Source organism: Ovis canadensis, chromosome 1 (genome assembly GCF_042477335.2).
Source record: "Ovis canadensis isolate MfBH-ARS-UI-01 breed Bighorn chromosome 1, ARS-UI_OviCan_v2, whole genome shotgun sequence".
NCBI lineage: Eukaryota > Metazoa > Chordata > Mammalia > Artiodactyla > Bovidae > Ovis > Ovis canadensis.
In genome coordinates this window covers 177,127,300-177,152,955 of record NC_091245.1, presented here as the reverse complement: position 1 = coordinate 177,152,955, position 25,656 = coordinate 177,127,300, and the positions used below count along the sequence as shown (strand labels likewise).

Below are 25,656 nucleotides of genomic sequence, written 5' to 3'. Positions count from 1 at the left end.
CCAAAGTTTGTTTTCTAAGCTTCTGATTTTTAAGACTGTTGTTAGTAATAAATATCACCTAATATCATAAGATTATAAGGGAATGGTAATTAATTATAAATAAGCCAGCTACCCCAAATTAAAAGCATGTTCTTTCTTATTTAAGGGAAATAAGAAAATTCAGAGAATCAGACCTTCCAGTGATGACTTGAAGCATGAGTCTCTTTCATCCTTTGAGCTTTTGGTCAACCACAGAGGCTGGAAAAAAACAGAAGGATCGGACTCCGATGTAGAGTTTATTTCAGAGACTAAAATTATGAAAAAGTCTGGGCAGAAGAAAGTGAAACCTCAACAGCAGAGGTATCCAGCAGTTCCACTGGAAAACGTCAAACTAGCTAGCAGAGACCAGGTGATTTTTTTTGTTGTTACTTTTTCACAAAAATGTGTAGTCATTCACTTTTCCAGAAATAACATTTTTTAAAGGTTTTGTTTCATTTCACATTTTTTAAAGCACTCTAATTACGGCATACACATTGTAATCTGAGTTCCCTGGACAAAGTCCCAATTTCTATTTTTTCCCTACATTGTCTCTTTTGGAGGAAAAGTCAGATTGCTAATATCAGCACTGAAGGGCTCCTAAAGAACACCTCTATGGGATAAAGACTTTAATCTGTATTTAAGAGAGAAATATCCATATAGGATAAACCTGTAATCTTGAGAGTTTTGCATTCAATGTTTTATAGCAAAAATGCTTGGTCAAATTTTACATAAGTAGTTATCCCTGTAGTCCAAGTTCTGGAAAAATAAAATGTGATATTGATAATGTAGCTAAATGCTGAGCTTGATTATAATGAATGTACACCCTGGGATTTCCATGTATCTAAATGAGTTTGTTTCTTTTTTTAAAAAAAATTACACTTTCATTCTTACAGTGTTGACGTTTATTTAATTCCTCTTTGAGAATCTGCTCTTAGTTTTGGTGTATAATAATAACAACACTTAAAATTGAGTGGGCATTTACCCTGTGCCTGATCAGTGTTCAGTGACCACAGGTATTATCTTACTGGCTTCCCTGGTGGCTCAGACGGTAAAGAATCTGCCTGTAACATGGGGAACCCAGGTTCGATCCCTGGATTGGGAAGATCCCCTGGGGAAGGGAATGGCTACACACTCCAGTATTCTTACCTGGAGAATTCCATGGACAGAGAAGCCTGGCAGGCTACAATCCATGAGGTCCCAAAGGGCTACAGTCCTTGGGGTCGCAAAGAGTTGAACACCACTGAGCAACTAACACTTTCACTTCACTTCACTTTGTTATCTTACTACCTTTAAAAAATCTTTTATAAGCCAAAATTTATTGCTTAGTTTATCTGCCTTGTTGATAAAACTTGATTACTGATGTCTTTTTACTGTTTCTAAAAATTAAGTTTACCCTGAAAGGGTGAATATGGGCCACATGGAAGATATTCCAATGAGTTGACATCATCTCTGAAAGCAAGGAACTGATTTCATTGGCAAATATCCACTGAGCTTCTGCCCTGTGTAAAATATTGTATTAAGCATGGTGGAAGACAAGATTTCAGGCATGGTTCTTTAAAAAAGAATTATTCTGAATAATAGTTACATTACAGAAATATCTCACACATTCCTTTGTAATATCTTTGGAAAATGGTATGTGGATTCTTGAAAATCTTTAGTGATATAGGCTCATTACCTCCTAAGGCAGCCTTTTCTTCATTTTTGGATAGCTCATTCTCTTAGATTATTTGAAATACGGATCGCTATAATTTTGAAGTTTTGGCCCTCAGTCTTTTCTTGAGACTGTAGAGGCCAAACTGAATCTGTCTACCCTCTTCAGAATTTTAGTTTGAATTATGCATTATATTTGAGTGTAGGAACTCATCTATTCAGCAGATACTCAACTTTTGCATGCTTATAATATAAAAAGCAGTTGTTATCACTTTATAATTATATCTCCTTTAACTCCTGATTTCATTAACTGTGGAATTTCAAGATTTGGGATTTGTAGACTTTTTTTATGGGTAGATTGCATGCTCCAAAGACAACATACAAGTGATCACAAAGTTGTATCAGAATAGCACATTTTAGAACATAAATATGGAGATTCGCATATGTATATGTGAATATATATATGTATATATGTGTAAAATCATTTGTTTTGTGCCGTTCAGTATGTTAGCCAGCTACAGGGGATTTAGCTGTGAGCAAAACCACCTATGGTCCCAAGTCCCCGCTAAACTTATAGTCTAGTGATAGAGACAGACAATCCAATGATTATACAGATAAGTGGAAGCTGACACTGAGGCAGTTTTTATGACATAGTAGTGTGAGTCCTTATAATAGGAGATTTGACCCTGGGAGGACAGGGAAGTCTTCCTTGAAAAAGTGATGACATAACTTTTAGGACTGAATTCCAATTAAGCGGCTAGATGAAGAGGAAGATCATTTCCAATCAGTGCAAACATTATTTGCTAATGAGGGAACGTGGAGTACAAAGTACCTAAGAAGACAGCTGCCTGGAGAAGGGAATGGCAGCCCACTCCACTATTCTTACCTAGAGAATTCCATGGACAGAGGAGCCTGGCAGGCTACAGACCATGGGGTTGCAAAGAGTGGGACATGACTGAGCGGCTGACACTTCACTGACACTAAGAAGACAGCTAAGCTCTGGTGGGGCAGTGAGGGAAAGGGGGCTGTGGTGTGAGATGGGCAGGGAGTGATCAGAACCATGCAAGCTGATACTTTGATAAGGGATTTTGTACTTACCCTGAAAGCAACAGAAAAACACTGAAGGATTTTAAGCAGGGAAGTGGTATGATCAAAATTTCCTTTAGAAAAGATTGTTTTGGGTTAGTATGAAAAATGGATTCTCAGCAAACAGAATGAATGTGGGCAGAGCAGTTAAAAGGCTATTGCAGTGGCCTTGGGGGGAAATAATGGTGGTGTGAGTGAGGTGATCATGTGGCGGGGAGAGAAGTGGATGTATTTGTTCCTGTGTATTTGGCTTGAGGAGAGAACACTGACCCATTTGCTGAGATATTGGGTGTAGATGATCAGAGAGGCTGAATGCCGTTGAGAGGTCAACTCAACCAGGCCAAAGGCCAAAAAAGTCCGCTAACTTAATGACTTAGTGGTAATAGGAATGATCACAGGAGGAATTTCATTGTTATTGGAGAGCATAGAAACCAGGTTACAGTGGATTGATTAGCAAGTGGAAGGGGAAGAAATAAAGACATGTTGTACGTCAACTCTTGTGAAGAATTTTTAGGTTATTTGAGATTTTTCTTGTTTCTTGGGGTAAGCTTGTATCACTATAAACTTCCCTCCTAGACCTGCATATTCTATTTTGGAAAAATTTGTTTTTGTTTTCATTTATTTTTAGGTACTTTTTTTATCTCTTCAGTGATCCACTAGTTGTTTAGTAGCATATTGTTTAGCCTCCATGTGGGTTTTTTTTTCCAGTTTTTTCCTTGTAACTGATGACAAAATAAACTCAAAAGGGATTAAAGACCTAAATGTAAGACTGGATACTATACAACTCCTAGAGAAAAACATAGGCAGAACACTCTTTGACATAAATCGCAGCAAGATTTTTTTTTTGGATCTGTCCCCTAGAGTAATGGAAAACAAAAGCAAAAACAAACAAATGGTACCTAATTAAACTTAAAAGCTTTTGCACAGCAAAGGGAGCCACAAACCAAATGAAAAGACAACTTATAGAATGGGATAAAATATTTGCAAATGATGTAACCACAAGGGATTAAGCTCCAAAATATACAAACAACTTAATACAGCTATATATATATATATATATATATATATGAAACAACCTAGTCAAAAAATGGGCAGAAGATCTAAATATGCATTTCTCCAAGGAAGACATACAGAAGCCAACAAGGCACATGAGAGGATGCTCTACATCACTAATCATCAGGGAAATACAAATCAAAACCTTTGAGATATCACCTTACATCTGTCAGAATGGCTGTCATTAAAAAGAACACAAATAAATGTTGGTGAGAAAAGAGAATCCTCGTACACTATTGGTGGGAATGTAAATTGGTGCAATCACTGTGGAAAACAGTATGGAGGTTTCTCAAAAAATAGTGTTTTGATGGGATAGAGATTGATATTTGGTTTGCAAGGTTAGCACTGCAGACTATTCTAGAAGACTTGGACTTCTAGATGAAAATCTGCTTAAAAATTTAGATATGTCTAAGAAGTCTTAATGATTACAGGGTAACCAGTGAAATTTTACATCTAGTACCAAACATTGACAACTTCAGTGTTAACCCTGAGAGCTGTCAAACCGTGGACCAAATAGCTAACATCTAGTCCAATATATTAGGTTTCCTCAGTGGTGTCTCCTGGGCTGTGCTCATAGCAGGAACTTGCCAGCTTTGTCCAAATGCAATAGTATCAACTTTTGTACAGAAATTTTCCTTGGTATTTTCTAAATGGTATGTGTTTAGATTATATTAAAATGAAATTGATTGTAGACACCGAAAAAACAAAAGAACTACCCCATGATCCAGCAGTTCCACTCCTGGGTATTTATTTTTGAAAAAACCCAAACTCTAGTTTAAAAAGATACAAGCACCCCAGTGTTCATAGCAGTTCATAGCAGCATTATTTATGATTGCCAAGGTATGGAAGCAACCTTAGTGTCCATCAACAGATGAGTGGCTAAAGAGGTGGCATGTATATACAATGGAGTATTGCTCAGCCATAAAAAGAATGAAAATTTGCCATTTGCAGCAAATGTTATATGATATCACTTATATATGGAATCAAAAAATACAACAAACTAGTGAATATAAGGATAAAGAAGCAGATATATAGATATAAATAACAAGCTAGTTATTATCAGTGAGGAAACAGAAGAGAGCAATGTAAGTGCAGGGAATTAAGAGATACAAGCTATTATATATAAAATAAGCTACAAGGATATATTGTACAACATTGGAAATATACCCAATATTTTATAAAATGTACATTGAAACTGTCAAAAAAAATTTTTAATGACTGCAGATACCTCACATACTAGGCATATTCAACATCTACTGATTAAGGATGACATAGTAAATAAAGCCATCATAGATATTTTTTAATGAACATATATCTTATTCCTCCCAGCAACATCTACATAAATTTTAAGAACAATGTATATATATACATATATATATCCATATGAAACATTATATATCCAATATATAGAAAGTAATTCATGCAGATTCTTTGCAAAATACTACAAGCCCTTTGATTCACTGTTGAGTGCCATAGTCTACACCATTCATTTCATACTTAACTTGCATTATGATGTTATTTTGTTGAATTTCCTCTGTTTATCCTACAGAAGCCAGCACTTAATAGAAGCTGAAGGAAGGAAATAGTGACGCTGGTTTAATGTGTACCATTGATTGCTACTAATCCTTGTATATTTTTTGTTAATACCTTGCTATAGGCCTCCTGGGAAATGAAGAGAAAGAGGAGTCAAAACCTTCCTTCAATTGAAGTTGAAACCAGCAACAGCAATTCAGACATAATCCAGGTGAGACAAACTTTGCTGACTAAATGATGCCTTGAAATTTATTCACATTTGTAAAGATTAGAGGAACCCAAGAGGTATTTCACATTAGTGCCCAAAGTAACTGAAACATTTAATTGAATAACCTTGCTTTTAGGTGAAGAAACAGGACTCAGAAAAGTTTTGTTACTTGCCCAAAACTACACAAATTAGTGAAAATACAACTGAGATTTATGCCTCTTGACCACTAATCTGTAGTGTTTTTCATTTTAGTTGTCAAGGTGAGAAAGCTTTAATATTGTTCAGTTGCCCAGTTGTGTCCAACTCTTTGTGACCCCATTCTATTGTATTAATGTATACATAAACTGTATATGTGTGTGTGTGTATGTATATAAACTTGAAGTTCATCTCAAAACCTACCTACATGCCCAAATCCAAAGCATATGAACCTTTCTGTAATTCATTGTGTGGATTCTTACTAGAAAGTATAATTCTAAACTGACTTAAATTAGGACACTGCCAAAAACCCTTCAAAGAGAAGTCTCTTCAAGAAATCTGGACACGCTTCCCATGGGCTTCTCTATAGACTGTGTGTCCCTGATTCTAACTTGGTAGTCAATATCAAAGGCCTGCATATTCGTACTATTCTACCATATACCCTAGCAGAGGTCGTTTTCCTGACTGAACCTAGTGTAAAAGTCCTTGGTTCGTAGGAAGAGGGCTTCCCAGGTGGCTCAGTGGTAAAGAATCCACCTGCCAGTGCAAGGAGAGGCAGGTTTGATCCCTGAGTCAGGATGATCCTCTGGAGGAAGAAATGGCCACCCACTCTAGTGTTCTTACCGGGATAGTCCCATGGGCAGAGGAGCCTGGCAGGCTACCGTCCCTGGGGTCACAGAGTCCTACATGATTGAGCGACTCATCATGCATATGTGGGAAGAACTGACACAAAGACTATGAAAAATGCTTTATCTGTGAAGCCATGTTGAAGACTTTGTTATGTTATACGGCACCCTTTGTGTTATATAAATAATGAAAAGATTCATTTGAATATTAGAATTTAATGTCATGAAAAAAATCTATTTGATACTTTCTTTTATCAGAATATGAATTTTATTACTCACTATAGTTCTCTTTGTACCTTGATTTCCAAGAAGCTTATAACTGAACTGTAATCTATATAAGAATAACTATTTTTGCGTAGATGGTAAGTTTTTGACGTGATAATATAAGTGAGAGTATTTAGACAAATGCCTGCCTCATTTTTCATGTGTTTAGGTAAGTTATCTCAAAATGCAGTTTAGAATTATGGATTAAGTTTTAATTACAAATGAGTCAATGAGAAGCACAATGTCTTCTAATTTTAGCCTAATTTATGTGCCCTTCAGCAGAAAAACATTGTCACAAGGTACATGACATAACAATAATGGAGGTTTATTTTTAAAAGGTTCCAAGATGGAACATTTCAAACAGCACAGTCAACCCATGTGTGCCCATTTCCTAGTTCCAACAGTTATCAATTCATGATTGACCTTGTTTCATCTGTGTCCTCCCCCTCCCCGGTCACCCCCTTTACTCCCAAATATCATATCATTTCCTCCACAATTATAATTGTTTTAAGAAGGAATCTGAAAGGATGTTGAAAAGCTCTAGAAGTGATTTGTGAATGGGAAAAGGAAAAAAACCCCTCACATTGACAGGAAGGAACAACTAAATATAGGATGTGGAGGAAGTGAGCACCAACATAGTTTCAAAAGGAAAAGGGTCCACAGCCTCTGAACCTCTTTGAAGCCAAATGGATAGAACTGTACCCTTGCATATTACTCGTCCCCACCTGCTGTGCAGAATCTTCAAAGTCTTTGTGTGTTTTTCATGTAGCCATTGCTTTGTCACTTCTCTGTCCTCTGCATGCAGCTTTTAGCAAGTGCTTTTTCACAAATGAAGTATAACATTTATGTTAAAATTGTTGTTGTCTTTTCATGTAATACTTCTCAAGTTCTTATGTTACTTGCATGAATGTGTGTGGTATGACTGATTTGGGTCCCTGTGATCCTAGCAGGAAGTCCGTTTGCAAATTCATGGTATCTAATTAATCTGGATAAACACTATACATTATCCAGAGATGCCCGTTAATTTTTCTGTGTGGCTGTGGTTGCAGCAATTCAAGTAGGAAATAATCGCTTCCGCATGTTTGTCTGCCTGTACTTTGTTAAACTTAGAAATTAAAAAAGATTGTTCTTAACCCCTGGGCTCCTCCCCAGTTATCTTCTAACTGTGGTACTTGTATGTGTGTGTGTGTGTGTACGTGTGTGTGAGCTTTAATTCTGACCGTGCACCTGTCAAATTTCAAGAAAGAGGGCACGCAGGGCTGCATTGGGTTATCCCTTAAGGAAGAGTAGTTGGCTACCCACCAGTTGCCACAGTTAGGTGGTTTTTATTTATTTTGATGAATTTACTGCAGCCTAGGGTCTTATTTTCAGGGGTCATGCTATTGTTCAGTCACTAAGTTGTATCCTTCTCTTTGTGATTCCATGGACTGCAGCATGCCAGGCTTCCCTGTCCTTCACTATCTCCTGGACTTTGCTCAAACGCATGTCCATTGAGTCAGTGATGCCATCCACCCATCTCATCCTCTTCTTCCCTTTCTCCTGTCTTCAATCTTTCCCAGCATCAGGGGTTTTTCCAGTGAGTCAGCTCTTCGCATCAAGTGACCAGAGTATTGGAGCTTCAGCATCAGTCCTTCTAATGACCATTCAGGGTTGATTTCCTTTAGGATTAACTGTTTTGATATCCTTGCTGTCCATGGGACTCTGCAGCACCACAGTTTGAAAGCATCAGGTGTGATAGGCTCTAAAATATATCTTCAGTTCACCAAAGAAAGTCTTATCTCACAGAAATGATTTCACATTATCCAAACTCATAAGACCGTTGTATAATATCATAGCAGCCGTTTAGTCATTTGAGAGATAAACCCAGCCTCAGTCCAATTGGAAGACACATTCTGACTTTCACCGTGTGTTTTCTCCCTTTATGCCAGTCTGCATGGGTTGGCCAGTGCAGTTTGACAGTGCTGGTAAGCTATGTGCCTGAATATTTAAAGAGCTCCCAGCTAAGACAGCCTGCTGTGTCCACTTCCCTGCACAGGATAACTGGAATGATGTGACCAGTTGCAACTGTAACACTGGAAGGGCACTGGCCCAGCTCCCTCATCCTGTGCTCTTCCAGTGTGTGTTTTTTGTTGTTGTTGTTCACATTACATGGAGAACGTCTCTCTTCTTTTTTTTTTCAGTGCCCAACAGTAGGCTTTATATCCACTCTTTTTAAATATTTATTGAAATACTTATTGACTTACAACATGACATTAGTTTAAGGTATATAATGTAGTCATTCACTAGTGTCATAGATCGGGTACCGTACAAAGCTATTATAAAACATGGAATGCATCCCTTGTGCTATACATTACATTTTGTACCTTATTTACTTTATAACTGGTAATTTGTATCTCTTAATCTCCTTCACCTATTTCACCACTCCTCCCACCTACTTCCCTCTGGCAATCACTGGTTTGTTCTTGTATCTGTGAATCTGTTTCTGTTTTGTTATATTTATTCAAATGAATGATCTGCTCAAGGTTACAGCAGTTTGATCTGTTTTCCTAACTTCTACCTCCTCCTACTCCCCTTAATCCTTGATTGAATGCTTTTTCTATTTCTTTTATCCAAGGCCTACGGTCTCTGGAGGCTATTTAAAAAAATATTCTTTCTCAGTGGAATAATCCTTATTTTGGAGTCACTTTTGATATTTACATATCATGTATATCACATTTCACATGCTCCCTAAGCATGAATGCATGTATATGCTTACATATAAATGAAGGTATACAACATTTGTCTTTATCTGACTTATTTCACTAAGCATAATGACCTTCACGTACATCCATGTTGTCACAAATAGCGAGATTTCATTCTGCCTTAGGGCTGAGTAATATTCCACTGTACGTATTACCACATCTTCTTTATCCATTTATCTGTCATTGGACACTTAGGCTGCTTCAGTGTCTTGGCTATTATAAATAATACTGTGAATGTCTTTATTCTGATCAGCACATTCTGTCTTTTGTGTGTTGTTAATGTCTGTCCGTCTGCCTTCGGAAAGAATCTTTTTTTCATATTAGAGTACTTCATCTTCCTCTCTTCCAAGTTTCAGACACATGTTACATTGGCTCTTGTACCAACAGTTGTGCCATTTCAAGTGAAATGATAAAAGCATTGATTGTTTTTCAGATTTATATTGAATCCAACCATTGCTGATTATTTCAGTTATATTGTCATAATCTCCAAAGTCACCTCATTTGCTGGGCTCAAGGTTACAGCAGTTTGACCTGTTTCCTAACTTCTTCCTCCTCCTACTCCCCTTAGTCCTTGATTGAATGCTTTTTATATTTCTTTTCTCCAAGGCCTAGTCTCTGGAGGCTATTTTCTTAAAAAAAAAAAATTCTTTCTCAGTGGGGTAATCCTTATTTTTGAGTCACTTTTAATGTTTGCATCTCATGTGTATCACCTTTCACATGCTCCTTAATCCTTCATGGGGTGCTGGACTTCATATTCCTTACCTCCAGTTCCTTCTGATCACGTAGTTTGCAGGTGTCACTTCTGTGGCAGTTTCCCTTCTTTCTCTTCCTTTTTCCTTTTTGATACTAATTTATGCTTGGCCTTTCAGCCACCATGGGCCATTCATTTTCCAAATCCATGCAGTAAGAGTGTTCTTGATAAGACCTTGCTTGCATGTCATTTGGAGCTGCGGAAATATCCAACTGGGATTCAGTTAAAACTCCAGGCATTTTTTAGAGATTAAAAACTGTCATGAAAATAATGAGTTTTGTTTTTAAGGACATCTTAACCCTCTTCAGAATGCCCTACATAGCCATTCGATTGGACCTTCAGAGATGTTATTTGTGGGATCACCAGTCTGCGCTGCAGCAGACTTCTTTCATTATTTAGCACAAGCTTGTTAGCCATGGTTTCCTCCCCCATTTCAAGGTAACTAGTGCAATCCAGTTTTTTAAATCTCAGCTCCTGCAAAACTGTATTTTTTTTCTGAAATTTTACTCTGTGTGTGTGTGTGTGTGTGTGTGTGTGTGTGTATACTATGTGTGTTTTCATGGAGTTAGCCTTTCCTTTTTCTGTGTGACCATGATGAAATTCAGCTACGATACTTCACATGTATCATCTCATCTAATTTTTTTAATAACAGAAGGGATATGTTCTCTTTTCATCCCCATTTTTACAGATGAGGAAAGTAAACTTGTTGAGGATCACACTCTCAGGAAGTGGTCACCTTCAACCCTAGCTCCCGCTTCCTTAACCTCTCACTAGGACTTCTCCCTCTGTCATTCATGTCCGTGTGCTGACCCCACATCAGTTCAGCCAGACCATCCCACGCAGATTGGGTGGAGTGCACAGATACTCCTTACTCAGGGGTCAGGATTTGAAGGCACAGATAAATACTGCATTGATTCACATTCAGCCTGTTTTGGCTTAGATAGGTTTCCAAAGTTTCATAGATGGGCATTCTCTAGCCAAGAGTCTTGAATTCATTTTTTTTAAATCCAGTCATCATCCGTTCATTGCCCAGATTAAGCTAACTTCCCTTTAATGCATTTCTTACCTTATCCACCCCAAACTTGACCTTTTGTGTGCAAGATCTGACGCTTTTCTTTCCAGTCAACCTAGAATCTCATAGTAATCATCAGGGTAATCGTCTCAGGATTGATTCCTAGAAAGGAGAGTTTTCTCCTCTCCTAAGATTGTAAGTGTGATAATAGAGTTGTGATCATAACTGTACTGTCAACTCCTCCCACGAGCTGGTGTCTCCTGACCCTTGGCCTCCAGAAAATATTATTTTCCATCTTCCATGCTCAAAACACACACCCTGCCCTCCCTTTTAATGAATACTGGCTCTTCTGAACTGTTTCTGTCTCAGATATTTACACACTCAAGTGTAAAGTTCAAACATGTCCCAGTTAACTCCAGAAGGGGAGGAAGTAGAAATTCTTTTGCAGCACCTCTCACAGATGTCTGAGGAATCCAAGTCTGAGTGAAGCTTGCTAGACAGTTCTGCTTTACTGGAGCAATGCCCCGTGGTACTGTTGTAATTAAGGGTTTGTCTGAGTTCAATTAAAAGCTCCTTGTACACTGTTCTGTGATAAATTGGCAGTTCAACTTTACTCCAGGCAAAAATTTGGCATATGAGCTCCATAGGACCCTAGTGCCCCTCAAAGTGATGTGATCTGATCACCTGTCATTGTACCATGCTTAATAGAAGCAATAACAATAAAAAGGAAGCAATAGGCTAGATTCTCAAGCATCTTGTCAAAGAGGTAAGCAGTCTCAAGTTATGTCACCAGTTGAGATATAAGGAGTGACTCTATGGAATAGACATTCTCGGGGATCTATTCCGAAAGGTGATGGGGAAAATTAGGTTGCCAAACCACAACAGATGGTCAGGCAAGCAAATGATCAATTAGCAGAATGCTTCACAATGCAGGAACCTGCAGGGAATAAAATTACCAATGCCAACAGTAAGTTAGAAAAGTTCAGCAAGAATAATTTTCTGAGACTCAAGTCAGGGTGATAAAAGTACTTTTTGTTACACACATGCTCTTGTTCCTCTTGGCACAGCATGTACTCCAAGTTGACATGATGCAAATTTTCTGACTCTAACACAAAACAGCATTTACCTTTTCCTATACCAGTATCTGTTGCTTTTCCATATTTTATAATAATCTTTCTTTCAGTTACTGCTCTGAATATCATTTGCTAAGGTAAGGAAAGAATATCTAGAGTATAGCTGTTTTAACTCAGGTTGGACCTGCCTGTTTAATAATCACAAACCATACTACCTTTTTGGTTGGACTCGCCTTAGCCCTTTTGTCCTCTGTGGTCATTTAAGTTTTTTTTGCTTTGTACCTGGCCTTAGGAACACACTGACAGATGGATTCCTTTCATTTTTCAAAACCACAGACATTTAAAAAACTCAGTGGCCTCATCACCACTGACAGATGTATTTTGAGAATTTGACTATGGTGTCTCCAGGGTTTTCTCTGAAAGATGTAACCTCCAGCATTTAGTTCAGAGTGTGGCACTTTCTGGGGCTGAAAAAAGATTGATGAGTAAAGGAATGAGTGGGTGGAACCATCTTCCAGTCTCAGCATAAATTAAATCCTTTACCAGTTGCACCTGATTAGCTCTTTCTGGCATCTTTCAAAAGACGCCGATGCCAGCCCAGGAAAGGCATCAACCAACTCTGAATCCCTGAGGTCATTGACAGGGCCTCTGTGGGGTAACACAGAAGCTGAGGAAGGTCTGGAAGAGCTGATGAGTTCCCCATGTCTAGGTTTATGCTTTATGGTAGTACCCCCAAGAAGCAACCCAAATCCAAAAACAAACAAAAGACAACAATAAGTTTTAGCATTAGTACTGTATGACAGTGAAAATGAAAAGATGACTCAGTAACCCAAAAAAAGATTAAAAAAAGTAAACAACTTGCATAGCTAATCCCTAAATCAGCCACATTCACCCTTTAAATATACAAATTAGATATATAAATTTTTCAGACTTATAACAGAAAAAAAATTTAGTAGGAAACTGCATTGATATTGCCATATGATTTCAGATGATTGAAGATGTGTTACTTTCAAAAGCAGGCCGTTTCTTAGTCCATTTTCCTGGTTGATGATGTTACCATTGCCTCTGTAGGAGCCTGTATTGTCCTGTGATTGTTGCTGACGGTATCAGAAATTTCAGATATAGCAGCCCCTTTATGAGATAAAAACCAGAGCTGCCCCAAGGGCTTTGGAGGAAAAATTGTCTATACTCAGCCTCTGCAGCATCATTCATCAACTCACCGACAGATTGACAGACACAAAGACAATATGTGATACCGCCCTTGACCTAGAGGGAAGTCTCGTGGGTGGATTATAATGAATCTAAATATTCAAATACCAGCTTGTGAACTGTCAGCAACCATACACCAATTTAAGACACATTTATTGAATCTCCATTAGGGATTTGGAAGGACACACACACATACAAAAACCATTATCTCTACCCTAGAGGAGCAGAAAAATTGGAAGACGATTTTATAAAACCACGAGTTAGCATTGTTTTATGGAAAGGAGACAGACTATGAATTCTGACAGATTCATCCAGGTTCACATTCAGCCCTACATGCCACATGTCAGCTGTATCAGCTCACGGTCTTCTGTTTTCTTACCTATAAAAGGGGAATGATGATATTACCTACTCTTAGGGTTATTATGAGAACTGATGGGATGATTTGTAACAGAATGAAAATAATTCTTTATATTATGAAAAACATTTTTAAAAACCACCTTTTGTAATTCCAAAGAAGGCAGTTGCCTTCGGCGGGGCGGGGCCAGGAGGTGGGAGTAAAGAATGCAAATTGAGAGAGTGACAATGCAATGTGGAAAAGAAGCCAGAGCTGAAGAGTGACCCTGTGTATGTGGGAAGAGGTGGGAGGGAGGGAAAAGGAGGTAATCCCACAAGTAGAAAAACACTGGTGCTGTGGAGTCTGGAGGAGTAGGTGTATAGAGAGAGATGAGGCAGCTAGCAACTGAAGAAGTAAGCTAGAGTGTTTTCATGGTAATTTTAAGCTGATTTTTGCCTTCTTTAAATGTTTCCTCCTTTTCTCAACAGAATTTTCAGTAAAACCGGTATATTTATTAATGCTTTGCACAGTTGGATTTGATTTTGGGAGATGGATTCAGGTGTTGAATTCTGTTTTGAAGTGTCTTGATAAGAATCAAGGCTGCTACAAGATTCTACTCTTGTCTGGGTCCCATAGATATGAAAATAATTAAAACTATTTGTAATTTACTTTTAATACTTCTTCAGGGAAAAGAGTATATGCTAGAGCAAATTAAAAAAGGCATTTTGGAAAGAGTGGGAGTTGTCTTAAAATGTGGGAGAGACTTACAAGAAAAGGAGGAGAGAATGTATTTCAGGTTGAGAGGACGGTGTGGGGCAAGGCATGGAGGCAGAAGGTTACCTGATGCTCACAGGGGATTCTGAAGAGAACTATTTTGGTTCTTACGGAGGATGCTTATTAAGAAAGACTGAAAATATTTCCAGATATCTTAGAATCACATTGAAAAGAGCTTTGAAAACCAGTTAAGGGTTTGTACCTGAAGGAGAAAGTAGTCAGGACCTAGAGCCCAGTTTTGAGAAGGAAAGTTGAATAGTGGAGATTTTCTCTAAAGAATTAATTCTTTATGTTATGAAAATGTGATAGTCAAGCAGTACTGCAAAGATGAGAAACTAAGGATGAAAAAACCAAGTTGGAATCTTCTGCCTGGAGATTTTAGTACAGGAAGACATGGGATATTGAAACATTTTGAAGGAAAAAGAGCACAACCTGGAAGGGTGTATGGTAGATTAAACCATAAACAGTGATGACAGTTTTGAGATGGAAACCTGGAACAATGATGTCATTATAAATATAAAGAGGACTTGACCAGAGGAATCTAAGTGGGCAAGGGTGGCACTGAGGATTTGAAATTTTAGCAGGGTCAGTGTCCTTAAATCAGTTGAAAATAACTGGGGCAAAGATGTGGAGTTAGGGTGGCTGATGCAGTGAAGCCATTGTTTGCATCAGTTCAGTCAGTTCAGTCGCTCAGTTGTGTCCGACTCTTCGCGACCCCATGGACCACAGCACGCCAGGCACCCCTGTCCATCACCAACTCTTGGAGTCTACTCAAACTCATGTCCATTGAGTTGGTGATGCCATCCAACCATCTCATCCTCTGTCGTCCCCTTCTCCTCGGGCCTTCAATCTTTCCCAGCATCAGGGTCTTTTCAAATGAGTCAGCTCTTCGCATCAGGTGGCTAAAGTATTGGAGTTTCAGCTTCAACATCAGCCATTCCAGTGAACACCCAGGACTGATTTCCTTTAGGATGGACTGGTTGGATCTCCTTGCAGGCCAAGGGACTCTCAAGAGTCTTCTCCAACACCACACTTCAAAAGCATCCATTCTTCAGCACTCAGCTTTCTTTATAGTCCAGCTCTCACATCCATACATAACCACTGGAAAAACCATAGCTTTGACAAGATGGACCTTTGTTGGTAAAGTAATGTCTCTGCTTTTTAATATGCTGTCTAGGTTGGTCAAAACTTTCCTTCCAAGGAGCAAGCGTCTTTTAATTTCATGGCTGCAATCACCATCTGCAGTGATTTTGGAGCCCCCCAAAATAAAGTCAGCCACTGTTTCCACTGTTTCCCCATCTATTTGCCATGAAGCAGTGGGACCAGATGCCATGATTAGTTTTTTGAATGTTGAGCTTTAAGCCAACTTTTCCACTCTCCATTTTCACTTTCATCAAGAGGCTCTTTAGTTCTTCTTCACTTTCTGCCATAAGGGTGGTGTCATCTGCATATCTGAGGTTATTGATATTTCTCCCAGCAATCTTGATTCCACCTTGTGCTTTATCCAGCCCAGTATTTCTCATGATGTACTCTGCATATAAGTTAAATAAGCAGGGTGACAATATACAGCCTTAACACACTCCTTTTCCTGTTTGGAACCAGTTTGTTGCTCCATGTCCAGTTCTAACTCTTGTTTCCTGACCTGCATACAGATTTCTCAGGAGGCTGGTTAGGTGGTCTGCTATTCCCATCTCTTTCAGAATTTTCCACAGTTTAGTATAATTTAACCCCCTGAAGTTTTATTTGAGGGATTGAGTATAGACAGAAAAATAATAATTACCAGGATGAGTTGGGACACAGAAGGATATCTAAATCAAGAGGGAAAAAAATTCCAAGGGACTTCTGCATGCTTCTCCATATCAGTAAATGTTACCATCACTCATAGCTACTCAGGCCAAAACTTGAATTTCTCTCCATCTTTCACAGCCTGTACTTAACCTATCTACCGATCTTACTGACTCAACCTTCAAATATATACTCTGTTCTGTCACCTCCATAGCTACCCGCTTGGCCAATTCACTAACATCTCTCACCAGGACCACAATAATAGCCCTATAAATGTTTCCACTGCTTATTTTTGACTCCACAGTGTGAAAATCTGAGTATCTCATCCAAAATATATCAGATTATGCTTTTGTCCTACTTACCAATAGAACCTCCTGATGGCTTGTTTTCGAGAAAATATTACTGAAGTATAATTGATTTAGAATGTGTGTTAATTTCTTCTGTACGGCAAGTGACACAGTTATACATACGTACATACATATATTCTTTGTCATATTCTTTTCCACTGTGGTTTGTCACAGGATATTGAATGTAGTTCCCTCTGCTATACAGTAGGACCTTGTTTATCCACCCTATATATCGTAGCTTGCCTCTGCTAATCCCCAACTCTCAGTCCTTCCTACCCCTGCTCCCCTACCCCTTGATGCACAAGTCTGTTCTCTATGTCTGTGAGTCTGTTGTCTCATACATATGTTCATTTGTGGGGTTATTTTAGATTTCACATGTAAGTGATGTCTTATGTGTACTTGTCTTTCTCTTTCTAACTCACTTCACTTAGTATGATAATCTCTGGGTCCATCCACATTGCTGCAAATGGCATTACTCCATTCTTTTTTATGGATGAATGATATTCCATTCTTTTTTATAGATGAATGCTGTTCCACCACTTGATCCATTCATCTGCCAGTGGACATTTAGGTTGTCTCGATGTCTTGGCTACAGTGAATAGTGCTGCATGAACATAGGGGTTCATGTGTCTTTTTAAATTTGAGTTTTGTCTGGATATGTGCCCAGGAGTGAAATTGCTGGATCATATGGCAACTCTATTTTTAGTGTTTAAAGGAACCTCCATCGTGGCTACACCAGTTTACATTCCCACCAACAGTATGGGAGGTGAACCCTCTGATGGCTTCTGCTCACATTTAGAACAAAATGAAGTGCCCTCCAAGGCCCTGTATGACCTGGCCTCACCTCCTTTCTGTCCTCACTGCCTACTACTCATTCCTTCTCTCACTTCACTCTAGTCACCCTCATCGACCTTGGCCTCCAACTCTAAAAGTTTATTTTTCCTTCACGTCCTTTTCCCTTGTTCATAAGGCCTGGACTCCACAACTCCCCACCCTCAGCGACACACATGGATTTTCTTGACTTGCTTTTTAACTCCCTTTCTTTCTATGAATATATGGAGTGTCAGTTACTGACCTAGATATTGGAGATACAGCAGGTAAAAATTAGGTCCTACTCCCAGCCTTCATGCTCCTTCCATTCTAGCGGGGGATCTGACAGCAGACAAGATGCGTAAGTAACCTCTGTTGCATGGTGGGCAATGGTAAGTGCCTAGGTGAGAAATAGAGCAGAGGAAGGGGTAGAAGTGTCCTTGTTGGGCGATGAGAGTGAGAGCGGTTTTATATAGAGGGGGCAAGCAAGGCCAAGCTGAACGAGGGTGTGTGAGGAGAGACTAGAAAAAAGTTGGGGGAATAAACAAGTCCACAGCAAGTCCAAGACCTGGAAGAGGCGAGTGTGGAAGAGAACTGTGAGCCCAGAGAGGCCGCTGTATAACTTGATTCACTCTCCTCTCAGCTGCGTTATTTTCTCACAGAACTTGCAGAGTTACATAACTGTCATTTTTCTTGTTTAGTGTCTTTCTGCCTCGCTAGAAAATAAGCTCCACAAAGGAAGGACTTTGTTGTCTTCATCATAGCAGCATCTGACCCATGCAGGAAACTCAACTTTATTGAATACATTAATGAACCAAAGGGAGGTACCTAGAACATAGCATTAACTATGAGAGAGTAAAACCAGGAAGGGTCTTGGAACTCGGCAGGAGGGCACAAACTGGCCTGGTAGCCTTCATGGGTCCTTGATAAGATGTTTGGGATGGGTGTGGAGGGGCAAGGAAACGGAGAGAAACCTAAGTGATATCAACAGTTCTCAGGCTTCCTTAAGGACGGTTGAGAGAAAATTGTTACACAGTTGACTATGATGTGTTCTTTCTCCTCTCTCCAACTTTTTTATGATTTATTTATCCTCTTAAATAGATACTTCACAAAACTGAACATGTGGTATTATGCTGATCCCTTGCATCCCTTGGAGAACTGACAAATCCCACTCTACTCATTGTTAACATAATTTTAATTAAGGTATCTAAAACCTCTCGTTAAGACTTAACTGTAATCTCATTTACTGTGTGGGAAGTGTTATCTATTTCATGACTAGAGGTAAAATCTTAGGAAAGAGATATCCCCAGACTGCAGAGTATGAGACACAGTTAAGCCTAAGAGACTGGAGAACATTCCTATAATGAAATGATGTATGTGAAAGAGCTCCGCAAGTATCAAAGTATACAAATAGTGTCATTGAAAAAACAACTACATGTTTTCTTGTCTCAGCTTGAAAAAATCCAGACCTTCAAAACTACATTGTAAACAAACAAAAAACAGTTTCCTATGAACTCAGATATTTATACAGTGTCATTCAAAAAGAAATACTGTAGACTGTGAATTATTTATCCAAAATATTTTAAACATTCCTATGCCAAAGAATAAAGGAAATATAAGAAAGGAAAAGAAGAAGTCTCTCCTGCAATAGAGATGGTAAAGCTTTGTTTAAGTAATATCTGGGCAAGGGGGGTGAGTGGACATATCTGATCCTCATGGAAACAGACCTACACATAGCCAGCTCAAAGCAGAGAGCTAAATAATAAAATGCAAAAGTAATTTCAGGAGACTGAGTTAATAATACCACCCCGAAGAGTTCCTGCTGAGAGTCCTGCCATTTTTTTTTTAAGCTTGGATTCTTTTATCTTGTCTGATTTCCATCATAAGGAGAGGTTACCAAAGAAAATAAACACATCTGAGCAGGATCATCATAGATTATTACAAAGTGGTTATTACTAAAGGCGTTAAGTAGTTCATTCCTCTCCTGAGGTTCCCTTGTGATTGCTGTTAACTGTGGTGGGAAATAGTGTGTGCTGCTTCAGTGAAAGTGTTAGTCACTCAGTCCTGTCCAACTCTTTGCAACCCCATGGACTGTAGCCTGCCAGGTTTCTCTGTCCATGGAATTCTCCAGGCAAGAATACTGGAGTGGGTAGCCATGCCCTCCTACAGGGGATCTTCCTGACCGAAGATCAAACCCAGGTCTCCCACATTGTGGGTAAATTCTTTACCATCTGAGCCACCAGGTAAGCCCATGCTGCTTATAAAGTAGTCAAAAAAGATTCAGTTCAAAGGAGAGACACTTAAAGTATGTAGATCTTCCTTACATGTCAACACATCAGAAGATAACTTTAAATTTTCTGTTACATCAGAAATAAGATAACCATTTTAAAGTCATTTTGCAAGATGAACTTTTGAAAGTATATGCATTTTATTTACTTCCTGGCACATGAATTTATTCACAGTGTAAGAATAAAAACATTTTGAAATAGACCAAAGTAGCTTAGAATCAGTTTTATTTATTTCCCCTACCTGCAAAGCTTGCTTTCTCTTGATTTGGGTGGAATAGAAAATGATGGTGATGGACAGCCTCACTGCTGTTTTGTTGCTAGGTTACATGTGTGCCCATTTAACCTGCTTCCTGACAGAGCATTGTTTCCCGAACACCGTGTAAAATACATGCCTTTGTTTCCTGGGAGAGGAGCGAAGAAGGGTTGATAGCCTCTCTGTTCCACATTTGTCTAGTAGTTTAGAGGGGACACACAAGGCGAAGGATACACACACAAAGGGTGAGCTCCAGAAAATTGACAGCTCCTCACAAACAGGTGATGTAGTCAGGAGCCTCATGCATCTCAGCACGTGTTCAGAGGTTTTCAGATCAAGGAGCAGACAGAGCTTTTGCTTTGCCTCCTGTCTTCTCCATATTCCTTTTTTACTGTCTTTGCCCTACCTTCTCACACACTTGAAAACACATGGAAGGAGCTTCTGGGTCTATTTTCCTGAGTGGTATGAACAAACTCATGCTTCCCTGGTGGCTCAGACGGTGAAGAATCTGCCTGCAATGCAGAAAACCAGGGTTCAGTCCTTGGGTCAGGAAGATCCCCTGGAGAAGGGAATGGCTACCCACTCCAGTGTTTTTGCCTGGAGACTTCCGTGGACAGAGGAGCCTAGTGGGTTACAGTCCATGGGGTAGCAAAGAGTTGGACACAACTGAGCAACTCACACTTATAAATAAACTCTCTCTCTCTACTCCTCCCCCTGCCATCTCTCTGCTCTAAAGAAGTGTATTCCCAAAATGTAAATTTATTTTGTGTGAGCCTTGAAAAATAGGCTTACAGAGTTCACAAAGTTATGGGATACCTGGCTTCTGATTGTCATATTCTACCCCCCAAATTCTCCCAACTCCACTTAGCCTCCATCCCCTCCCCCTACCACCACCACTCACACACACACACACACACGCACATGCACACACGCACACACGCACACACACACGCACACACACACACCCCTCCCCTCATTCTCAGTGCCACCAACCCTCCTCACTCCTGCATTCAACACATGAAGGCTCTGCAACCCACTTGAAGCAGATTTCCTGTTTTGTCAGAAGACCAGGTGTCCCTTCCCTCAACTTCCCAGGTGTGCTCCCAGCCTCGGCTGCATTCTTCCCCATCATACTCTTGGGCCCGAGGCCCCAGCCTCCCCAGACTTCTCACTGCGCTGATGTCGAGTTCATTCTCTATGTCTATTCTGTAGCAACCAGGGCTGGGACTGCCCTTCCCAACAACAGAGGCGCCATGGTTGCTCCTAGTGATCAAATACTTGGCCCATGTGTTATAGTCAACATGACGTCCACCTAAGATTTGGGTTTTCTAAAAAATCTACTGCAGTATTGGTAGGAATATAAATATTCCTTTGGAGAAATGATAGATGTAAATATGACATTTATAATGCAACCATACTTGAGCTGCATGCCAGTATAATTTTTGACAACATGTATGTTTGTCTCCCTTCATAACATGTCCCTAAAGTATACTTTATGTTCTCTCTCTGATATGGGCATTGATGTTCAAGGTCATTTTTTCACCTTACAATATACCCTTTGTTTTGGTGCAGCTTTAAATAAAGAGCTTGTTTTTCAGATTTTAGATGAAAGTGACACTGATGTTCCATTGAAACAAGAAAAAAAGGAAGTTTCTCTTATGAAAAAAGGTAAAAAAAAAGAATTCAGTTTACATATATTAGTTGTAATGTCTTGAGTTTTTTTCAGTTTGACTTATGTGACATGTCTTATGGTAGCAGTTTGGATTTTGAAAAATTAAATCTGTTGTTCCAGCAGTGGGAGGAGAGGTGATAGAGACTGAGCTGCCAGCCTCCCACATTTTGAAGTGGCCTTCCCTGCCTGAGAGTAATGCCCCCTGCATGACCTCACTGCCTAGAATTCCCAAGAGTGCACAGATGCCACCCTCCTCATCGAATTTTATTTAGAAATCTGCTGTGGATTGATATCCGGTCTGTCATTTTCAAAAGCTATTTTTGAAAATGATGATGACCTTCCTCTGTTTTCAATCATTTAGCTCTTTCCCTATTTTGCATGACTCCTCTGAGATCACTAAGAGTAGTTCAACAAACACATTTATTATCCATGGGGTGTAATTTGTCTCAGATGAGAGATTTGACCTTTCTTAAAACATAAAGTTGCCATGTTATAATTTTCAATCTAAAGACAATTTCCCAGGACAGAGAAGCTGGAAACAAGCTAGACTCAGAAAATTTCATTTTCTTTAGTGTTCATTTGTTATTATTACTAGAACTCATTATGTTCATATTATTATTATACCATTGTCTCCTTTATAGTAATATTATGCCATTGGCCTAAACAGCAGAACCACTATTTTTTCATTGTCATCTTCTTAATCTGAAATAAGTTTTAAAGGCTTTCTTAGTCTCCTAAATAGGTCTCTGTTCATTTTGACTCAATCACTCCCAGTCATTTTTGTATTGATCCATGCCATCATTTCGTGTTCACCCTTAGATGTAAGCACTCTTTTCCTTTATACTTTGTTGCTTAGGTAACCTAATCAGTCATTCATTCACATCTTTATATTTGAACCCATTAGTGCGGGCCATAAGAAATCACACTTTTTCTTTTTCATCATAATTGGGATAATTTGCCATTATACAATCAAGATTTCTATTGTAAGAATCTCTTAATTTTAAAGCCAATCTTTTATAGAAGTTTCAAGCTATTAACGTGCCTTCAAGTATGTGCCAGTTGGATTTCCAAATTGTAATAGAAAAATTGTTAGTACAATTTTGATCCTAAAATTAACATTTAATTTCAAATACTCATCCTGGATTTGGAAGGAACAAATTGTGAAATATTTTCAAATGACTGTAATCATGAATTAGTTGGCTATTAGGTTAAGAAATTTCACTTTGCATGCAGATCATGAGTAAAACCAACAGTGCCTGCTGTGTGCTTGGAAAACCTCTCTGTCTATTCTCTTTTATGTCTCCTTAGAGTAGTCAGGCAGGTCCTAACCATCTAAAACATTTCTTGTTGCTTTCCTGTTCCACTTGGCCTTCAATGGCCTTGGACTTTGTAGCAAGGGTTTACTTGGTGGAACAATATCACAGTTATCACAAAGGATTCTAGAGTTAGATGGAAGAAGGACACGTTGACTTATTTCTTAGGCTCTCCCCAAGATCCTCTCAAAACCAGTCCAAGGGGATCAAAGCATATCAGGCTCTTCCGTCCATGGGAGTTTCCAAGCAAGAGTGCTGGAGTGGATTGCCATTTCCTTCTCCAAGGGATCTTCCCAACCCGGGAATCGAACCCAGGTCTCCGTCATTGCAGGCAGACGCTTTACCATCTGAGCCATCAGGGAAGTCTCTGCTTTTCTATGGCCTGTTAACAAAGCACTCACCTCTCTGAACCTCTTGATTCCGAGGTTCCCTGAGTGAGAAGACGAACTCGATGATTGTAGGTCTCTTACTGCTTTAAAATCCAGGTCTCTTCTAGGGGCACATTTCTGATTGGGGTCTTTCAGGATGTCTTTGAACCTGAACCCAAAGGAAGAGAGTAAGATACTAGGGAAGACAAGTAGTTGTCTGGGTGCAGAGGCTGCTGAGAGAAGGGACACTAAACAGTTCCAGTTAGTTATCCCGTGCACACCAATAACAGAAAATAAGCATCACTAGAAGTAAATTACAAAAAAACAAGCTACAGAGGCTCTCAGATTCTTGTACACTATGTACACTTTATTAAGAGGTTATTGTAAATTGTCTTGAGAAGATATTGGTGCAGTTTTACAAAAGAGTGTTTGAATACAAAGCCAAATTACATGCAAGTTGTTAATGAGCTGCTAACACTTCCTTTAGTTCACTCTTATGTGTGATTGCCAAAATGTGGTTATCTTCATTTTTGTCTATGTTCTTTTGAAGAAAAACACGAGCTGTGCAGTGATACCCCAGAAATAAAGAGAAATTCTTCATCACCTAAATGGGAAAGGTGAGTGTACTGCAATTATACAAAATTCCAGGGGAGTACAATTATACTGTTGAAAAGTAATTATCAGTGTTTAAATACAAGGAGAAAGAAAATAATAGCAACAAGCAAAGGCAATTAAAAGTGGAACAGAATTTTAAAGGAGACAGGAAAGAATAGAATACCCTAGATTTCTTACTCTTTTCCCAAACCTTTTATTTTCTTTTGTGAGGATTCAGGAATGGAACAGGCGTAACTTCCTACTCATAGCAAGCAACTAATTCAAATTATTCTAATATAGTCAAAGAATGAAAATGTCATGTAAGGTATGACTATGAAGTCATGACCAAGTTTTTTTTTTTTTTGGTATGGCTTATAATCTTATTTGCATACATATATGTAAGTGTAATAATCATTGTATGCTACGACATTCTTGACATGAGGCTTTTGTCACATTTAAATGTAATCAGCTGAATATTTTGGCTATCCAATAGAGGGAAAAAGTGTTTTCAAGGAAGCAAATTCTTGCCTCACTCTGCTCTGAATGTGTCTGTGTGTGTGGGTGTGTATGTGTATACACATGTTGTCTATGTGTGTTTGTGTATTATTTCATATATTACTCTTAGGTTTTTATGAACTTTTGGTTTTCTTCAAATAATCTTTGAATCATATCTCAAATGTGAATGTTAGAACTATGATCCAGTTAAGAAAATCTTAATGGAAGAATCTTATCAAATTCATTTAGTAGTGGTAGTAATAATAAAGATGATTCTAAAGACAGTGATAACTAGGTACCCTCTACTGAGGACTTAATAACAGCATGCATAAATTCTGTGTGTATCTTGTATCATCTTTGGCACAGCCCTGTGAAGTAGGCTCTGTTATTATGTGGCAGGAGAAGAAACGAAGGTTCAGGGAGGCATGTGTGTCTTCTGGTGTAGTGCATTTTACCCTCCATGGCAACAGCAGGCTGAGTGTCCAGCATCCCCAAAGTGGTAAAGTTAAAAAAAAAAACTTTAAGGACTTCTCTAATAAAATTTCAGCATAAAGGAGGTTATAATTAATAAGTGCCAGACCCTGTGTGAATGTTCTTTAATGGACAATTAAGCATTAGTTATAATGTTCTTAATCTTAAATAAAGTATCAGCTCAAGTTAGACAGTATAATTAATGCCAAAGAACTGTTGACAGTAGAAGCGCTTTCCATTTGCCGTAAACTATTATCCAATTTTTTAAAAAAGACCCATATAGTGTGAATACAGGAAGCTCTCTAGAGCTGTGGTCTTAATTTATGGATGTTAGCACGAAGGGGTTAGAAAAATCTCCTTTTCACTTGATAGACAAGACTCTGCATCATCTGGTCCCAACCTACCTACCCAGGTTTGCCTCCCATATTGTGTATCCCCTAGCCCTCTTAAGCATTTTTATTCTCATAATACTGAAACCTGTAGGCCTCATTAACACACTATACACTACTTCATGAATCATCATTGTTAGTTAATCTCCATGCTGCAGCCAGTTATCCTTTTAAAACATGTGTCAATCAGATTACCTCCCTCCCATGTAAGAAACCCTCGAGTGGGAGCACCTGCTCTGCTTAAATAAGCTCCAGTCCCCACGCCATAGCCAGTACCTCTCAGGTCCACTCTGCATCTTCCTGTGTGCCCTAGCCCTGCAGCCCCGGCCTTCTCAAGTATCTCT

The 25,656-nt window shown here is 38.9% G+C and overlaps 1 protein-coding gene across 1 annotated transcript in view; it reads left to right on the top strand.

The window, feature by feature from the left end:
* Positions 1-25,656, top strand: part of MORC1 (MORC family CW-type zinc finger 1) — a 168,544-nt gene that overhangs the window by 119,120 nt on the left and 23,768 nt on the right. The window contains exons 19-22 of the mRNA XM_069552938.1: positions 146-388; positions 5,465-5,551; positions 21,609-21,678; positions 23,914-23,980. Of these exons, the coding sequence (XP_069409039.1) occupies positions 146-388; positions 5,465-5,551; positions 21,609-21,678; positions 23,914-23,980 (467 nt within the window). The remainder of the gene's footprint in view (positions 1-145; positions 389-5,464; positions 5,552-21,608; positions 21,679-23,913; positions 23,981-25,656) is intronic.